Source organism: Eimeria mitis, genomic scaffold, assembly GCF_000499745.2.
Source record: "Eimeria mitis Houghton genomic scaffold, Emh_scaff3370, whole genome shotgun sequence".
NCBI lineage: Eukaryota > Apicomplexa > Conoidasida > Eucoccidiorida > Eimeriidae > Eimeria > Eimeria mitis.
The window spans coordinates 5,518-5,859 of NW_013571710.1; the positions used below are offsets into that span (position 1 = coordinate 5,518).

The 342-nt window shown below is 28.7% G+C and overlaps 1 protein-coding gene across 1 annotated transcript in view; it reads right to left on the reverse strand.

The window, feature by feature from the left end:
- EMH_0065290 (dpy-30 motif-containing protein, putative) overlaps window positions 1–342 on the reverse strand; it is a gene marked incomplete at both ends in the record, with an annotated part of 3,866 nt that overhangs the window by 2,876 nt on the left and 648 nt on the right. The window contains one exon of the mRNA XM_013498365.1: window positions 297–340. Coding sequence (XP_013353819.1) covers window positions 297–340 — 44 coding nt within the window. The remainder of the gene's footprint in view (window positions 1–296; window positions 341–342) is intronic.

The window sequence follows — 342 nt, forward strand, 5'->3', positions numbered from 1 at the left end:
GGAAAAGGAAAAAGGAAAAAAAAGAAAAAAAAAGAAAAAGAAAAAAAAGAAAAAGAAAAAGAAAAAAAAGAAAAAGAAAAAAGAAAAAGAAAGAAAACGAAGATAAAGAAAAATAAGAAAACAGAAAAAGAAAAAGAAAAAAAAGAAAACAGAAAAAAAAAAAGAAAAAGAAAAAGAAGAACACAGAAAAAAAAGTAAAGGAAAAAGAACACAGAGCAAAAAATGAAAAGGAAAAAAAAGAAGAAAGAGAAGAAAACAGAAAAAAAAGATAACAGCACCACCCCCACCGTTCTTACCCGACATCTGTTGCTGTTGCTGCTGCTGCTGCTGCTGCTGCACTTG